Source organism: the organism of the source record quoted next (assembly GCF_019968985.1).
Source record: "MAG: Porospora cf. gigantea B chromosome Unknown PgB_NODE_1548_length_5493_cov_272.271, whole genome shotgun sequence".
NCBI classification, from domain to species: domain Eukaryota; phylum Apicomplexa; class Conoidasida; order Eugregarinorida; family Porosporidae; genus Porospora; species Porospora cf. gigantea B.
Window position 1 is genome coordinate 1 of NW_027178700.1, and position 5,425 is coordinate 5,425.

Below are 5,425 nucleotides of genomic sequence, written 5' to 3' on the forward strand. Positions count from 1 at the left end.
TCGAGTCCAAGGACTTAGACGCAACACCTCGGAAATACCAGAGCACAGAGGGGTAACGACTGCCACTCTCGCCTCCGGAGTCCAGCTGTCCAGTAACGAAATCAATGACTGCTGATACGGATTCTTTGATATTTCCGGTCGCCACATCGGATCCATGTGGTCGGTTAGAAAGAACGTGCGACATATCGTCCGCTCTAGTTGACCTCGTAGATAGTCCGACGGACTCAGCAAGCGGAACCATACTTCAGCCTGCCTTTTGACGCTGGTCCAGCTGACCACACCATGTCGCAACCATCTGGGTAAGGGCTGCCCCTGGAGCGAAAAACTTTTCAAGCAACCCTCCTGCGCTGTCCATAAAAAAAGCTCTACTGTTAGCTGTGCAGGCTTCGAACATCAGGTAGATGCCCCCAAGGGTGTCTCCCCACCCAGCTGTGTTGCTGTGTCTCCAGACACAGGCTTTGTCCGCTGATTGAATCCTATCATGTCACTCACTGCGACCAGCGTCTAGGCTGTGTGTTGGAAATTCGGGGAACCGATGATCATAGTGATATCGCTTCCGCACAAGTTCTGACAGCGGTCTTGCTGCCGGCACCTGCTCCCAGAGTGAAGCGACATAGTTGACGCTGAAGAAGCCGAGGGACAGGGCCGCCACCACCAGTGTGAGCGTGGTCATGCGTACATATTGGAGCATTGATAACGAGGTACTATCTTTTGTTTTGATGACCAAGAAACCACACTTTTTCCTGCCTCGTTTATCAACCTCCCTTTCTTCCCTCGCTAAGCGACCCTTTTCCCTTGTGCCGCTCGGAAGCTGTGGCGTCAGCATATGACGACATTGACCTAGAGAAGTGTAGGAGGTTGTAAAGGAGACTTGTGATTGCCAGTGATGGCATCGTTCATCTCCAATTAGTGCAGATCTTGGACACTTGGGCTCTCGAACTATTCAATTGATAAATACCACTGAACACTGGGCGCATGTGTGCTTTCCTGTCTCGACGTGATAGGGCAGTGTAGAGACCTGCCCGGTGGAACTACCTCGCGGCGTCTGGAGACCTGCCGACGACCAGCCCCGACTACAGATCAAGCAGGCAGCCGCAACGGATGAGGCAGCAACGGATAATGGATAAGGCAGCAGACGATAAAGCAAGAACGGATGAAGCCGCCTCACGAAGATGTGAGGCATATTCAGACATCAAGGTCATGTTTTTACATACAGCAAAAATCGATCATAATGAGGCTCATTCCAAAGGATGTCGATGTCGCAAATGAGAGCGGAGCGGCCTCGTGCCTACTAGGGTCGTACGCCTGGCTAAGCAGTTCATCACCCGACTTAACTCAGTTCCGTACTGAAGAGAAAGTTGTACCCCAAACTACCGACGTGGATGCTGGGCTGACAAGCCATCCAACTCCATTCTCCACTGGGAATGTGGACGCACTGGAAGGACCCCTACTGCTGAGCTGGGGAACGTCCACCGTCACCGAGGCCGACGACGAGGCGCAACTTGCCTTCCTGCAGGACTATGGCGGCATGGACCTCACTGAATTCACCAACAGATACCTAAACGGCGTCCCTCCTAGGCTGAATGTGACCCTCGACATTCTGGAGTCGTTGTGTAACGGTCTTCTGAGGCTTCGTGAGGTTGGTATCGTTCACGGAGACCTGAAGCCAGAGAACGTCAAGTGCATGGAGAAGGACTACTGCTTCCGTGTCATCGACAGCAACGAGGCCCCAGGCGGAACTCTCGCGTTCTCGGCCCCAGAGAAGCTCTGTTCTCCTCACTTCTCGTGCTACGCCTCTGATATATGGAGTGTCGCGTTGACAGTGGCTGTAACCCTCGACAGTCGCATTGAAGCCCTTGTGGAGGATGCCATCCGCAAAGGAAATGTAGCGGACGTCCCTAAGATCGTATGCTACCACCTCGACAGTAGGCTGCAGGAGCAACGTTTGGCAGGTCAGGGTGTTGTTGTGGATCAGATCATCAAGATGATAGCCGACATGCTGCATTTAGATTCGCGGTGTCGACCTGAACCAGCCGACGTAATTGAGCAGTGTAGAGACGCACGGTGGAACTACCGATGGCCGGATGAAAACATTTCTCGTGGCGTCTGGAACGGGTATGGAGACCTGCCGACGACCATCCCCGACTACGAGCAGATCAAGCAGGAGTACAAGGTCACCTCTGTGAAATCCATTACCACGTTGCCTTGCTATTCTTCAACGCAATTCCTTCTCAGAGCCAAGAATTGACTTGAACGACTTTAGTTGTAATGGACTAAACTAAAATCCATTGCCATGTTGCCTTGCTATGCTGATGAACGACTTGTAATGACATTAGAGCCAAGAATTGACTTGAACGACTTTAGTTGTAATTGCGTGTTATGATTAGCTAATCATCAAGTAACGCCCGTAACGTCAGCACTCAAATGGGGACTAAACTTAAACAATTTGAAATGGCGAAGAACAAAAGAGTACGACAGAAATACGATAGAAATGGGGGACAATTCTAATCGCGAGGTTAGCGCTTAGCAATACTAATCGCGAGGTAGAATCCACCAGGTAAGGCCGATACGGCCTCTACCCCCTCACTTCTCGGCGATCCAGAATCGAGGCGATTTGTTCGGCAAGCGACGACGATAACTGAGGGGGTGATGAGCTCTCCTGAGGGGTCAGCGAGCCATTTACGTTCAATGCTAACGTTAAAGCGTTGACAAGAACAGCTGGGTCTGCGCTGTTGGACTGGATGGAGACGACTGCCTGGCTAACCAGCTGGATAATTGAGCGTGTTTGGGTCTCCAACTGCTGCTTCCGCAGCCGAAGTCCATCACTCTCGATTTTTAGCAGCCTTACCACCTCCTCAAGTTTACCGTTTCTCGCACGCAGATCCTCTTGCTCCTTCTGACACCGGGTTAATGAGTTTCGAAGGTTCTCCAGTAGCTTTTTTTGCTTCTGTCGGTGGTTCTGAGCAGAAATGCGGTTCCGAGTCCTTTGTAGGATTTTCTTCTCGTCTGATGAAAGCTTACTCAAGTCATTGCGGCCTCCGTTCTTTGAAATTCTCAGGATCTCCTCCACCTTCACCATCGTTTTTCTTTCAGTGGATCCACTCTCGCTTCCAGAGTAATCTGACATGTCCTCACGATATAGTGGAATTTAGTGAGTGTAACCCAAAACGTAGTAGCCTACACATCAGTCAGATGAAGGGTACATTCTTCATTGGTCTCATCTGTCGCATTCTGGTGTGGATGTATCGTCCGGGGTTGGAGTATCCAGAGGTGGCTTTCTTGTTCACTCGGCCCAAGTCATCAGTGAGTTTCAGCAGCAACTTCAATCAGATTACATCATTTGATAGAGCTGCATTCAGCGTCAAACATCCTCCTGCCGATCGACTGGGTAGCAGTCCCTATGTGAACCGTGATCTCGCTTTGCCTCCTCTGGCCTACCTTCTGGTTCCTCACGACGAACGCCTGCTTTTCGTCTTCGGCACTGCAGTAGACCTCTTGAACACATGGCTGTTGGCTTTGCTGGTTCGGAAGTTCCAGCGCCACAGACAAGGCTACCTCTTGGACTTATTCACTCAGCGGAATCCCTGGCAGGTTGCTCTTGGAGCCTACTGGGCTAACGCCTTCATGTTCGGAGCCACCGCCTGCTACGATATGCACCTGCATCACACCTTGGTGCTGGCTGTACTGGCTACAGCTGCGAGTGGGAAGCACTCGGGTAGCATCGGAGCAGGGCTGGGCGTTCTTTTGTACCTGGAATCGCTTCCGGCGCTCATTTGGATCGCACCCTGCGCCGTGCTGCTGTCGTTGCCAGCAGTGGCGCCTACGGAACCAGTAGCATGGAGCCAGTTCGCAAAGAACGGTGCCAGAACTGTAGTCATTGCGACCCAGGCCGCGACGATGTTGATGGGTCTTCTGCTCTCGTCAGTGTTTGTTCTCCGAGAAGCGTACGGCGTTCAGGGTTCCCTGGCGCAGCTGCTTCTTCACTTCGCGGAGCCGTGCTACGGATCGTTGCTCTCAGGTACGACCTTCCGTCCAACATTGTCAGCCTCCACCTACGTCCTGCAACTCATGTTCGCGCGGTACACGGCGCTCTACTGGTGCACCCTCACCCTCATCCCTTTTCTTTCGCTGGGAGCTGCACTCGTCTGCCACTCCAACTCACCAGGCCTCATATTGCCGTCAGTCGCCGTGCTGAGCTTTATGGGAATGCACGATGCCAGCGTCTCAGACGTGGCCTTCGTTTATTGCGTCGTGTCTCTGTACGATGGCATTAGCCGCCAAATTTGGTTCGATCAGCTCTACATGGTCACCTGCATCGGTGTCGTTCTTTTCGCTACCGTAGTAAATCTATGGCTGGCCAGGGACACTGGAAACGCTAACTTTGTGTTCTTCCAGTTCCTTACTATTGTGGTGCCTGTTTGTAGGTTGCGTGTTCGTTGTCATACAGACCTCCTCGGGCTCAAGTTCGAACAGACAGTGATGGAACGGCTGTACTACTCTCACGAGAAATCCTCCTAGTTTGTTAGTGTTGGTATATGACTTGACTAAACTGTAGCGTCATCATTGAGCAAAATCTCGTTTTGAGAATGCGCTGCTCTGCTCTGTGGTTTGCTCTTACTTCGATGGTCCTGGCTCAGAACGAGCCTGTCTTCGACGAAGCAGGTCACCGCATTAACGTGAGTGGATGGTGCGCATTCGAAGCAGACCCCCAACAACGACGAGGTTGCGCAGCTGAAGGCGATGGTAGAGGCGCTCAAGGAGGAGGTTCGTCGAGATCGGGCGGCGGCGGCGCCACCTGTGGTGGAGAACCCTGATGTGGAGTTTCAGAAGCTGGAAAACGAGATTCAGGCCCTGAAGGTCGATGGGGAGGTTGAGGTTGGCGCTCTTCGCCAAGAACTGAACGCTGAAAAGGTCGCAGAACAACACGTAGAAGCAGACCTGAAGAAGGAGAAGGAGAAAGTCGCCGACCTTGAGAAGGAGGTGAAGTTCGAGGAGGAGAAGGAGTCAGCTTCTTCATTTTTCTTCGCCATTTGCCTTGCCGTAATCATGGGCATCGCAGTATTCGGCTTCGTCAAGCGGAATCGCTCCGTGAGCGATGTCTATGACCGCTACCAACAACGAGTAGCGGGGAAGAGGAACACGGCAGTAATGCCAACGGTTTTTGGACAGAACGCTTGAACATAGGTGCGACGTTGATGTTCAACGCTTGAGTACATTGATGAATTGTTTGATTGTGTCACCCCACGATAGAACCTCAATTTACGTAAATTCTCGTAAGGTCTGATGAACTTAAGCTGGCTCGTGCTCGCTCTGGGGGTCGCTGGCATCTCCCCGACAAATGTTAATAAGAGGGCGTCTGCAGACGTGGAAGACACGTCGACGTCCGATGAGGTTTCTACCTACACTGATGGGACCTACACTGATG

General features: G+C 52.0%; 4 protein-coding genes across 7 annotated transcripts; 3 read left to right on the forward strand and 1 right to left on the reverse strand.

Moving 5' to 3' along the window:
* Window positions 1–1,231: 1,231 nt before the first annotated feature.
* Window positions 1,232–2,248, forward strand: KVP17_000022 (uncharacterized protein; the record flags this gene model as incomplete). Its single annotated transcript, XM_068519346.1, has 1 exon — window positions 1,232–2,248. One exon carries the CDS (start codon window positions 1,232–1,234, stop codon window positions 2,246–2,248), a length of 1,017 nt encoding a protein of 338 aa, XP_068378328.1.
* A 327-nt stretch (window positions 2,249–2,575) lies between these two features.
* Window positions 2,576–3,127, reverse strand: KVP17_000020 (uncharacterized protein; the record flags this gene model as incomplete). 2 transcript variants are annotated; one of them, XM_068519155.1, is made up of 1 exon in its annotated part: window positions 2,576–3,127. In XM_068519155.1, the coding sequence occupies one exon, from the start codon at window positions 3,125–3,127 to the stop codon at window positions 2,576–2,578; it is 552 nt and encodes a 183-aa protein (XP_068378324.1). The 2 variants fall into 2 exon arrangements, with proteins under 2 accessions (XP_068378324.1, XP_068378325.1); XM_068519156.1 differs by having other exon boundaries at window positions 2,576–3,079.
* Window positions 3,128–3,192: 65 nt separating this feature from the next.
* On the forward strand, window positions 3,193–4,518 carry KVP17_000019 (uncharacterized protein; the record flags this gene model as incomplete). 2 transcript variants are annotated; one of them, XM_068519062.1, is made up of 3 exons in its annotated part: window positions 3,193–3,303; window positions 3,331–4,420; window positions 4,448–4,518. In XM_068519062.1, 3 exons carry the CDS (start codon window positions 3,193–3,195, stop codon window positions 4,516–4,518), a joined length of 1,272 nt encoding a protein of 423 aa, XP_068378322.1. The 2 variants fall into 2 exon arrangements, with proteins under 2 accessions (XP_068378322.1, XP_068378323.1); XM_068519063.1 differs by having other exon boundaries at window positions 3,193–4,518.
* Window positions 4,519–4,586: 68 nt separating this feature from the next.
* KVP17_000021 (uncharacterized protein) lies at window positions 4,587–5,178 on the forward strand (the record flags this gene model as incomplete). 2 transcript variants are annotated; one of them, XM_068519205.1, is made up of 2 exons in its annotated part: window positions 4,587–4,676; window positions 4,705–5,178. In XM_068519205.1, 2 exons carry the CDS (start codon window positions 4,587–4,589, stop codon window positions 5,176–5,178), a joined length of 564 nt encoding a protein of 187 aa, XP_068378326.1. The 2 variants fall into 2 exon arrangements, with proteins under 2 accessions (XP_068378326.1, XP_068378327.1); XM_068519206.1 differs by lacking the exon at window positions 4,587–4,676 and having other exon boundaries at window positions 4,741–5,178.
* Between the last annotated feature and the right edge of the window lie 247 nt (window positions 5,179–5,425).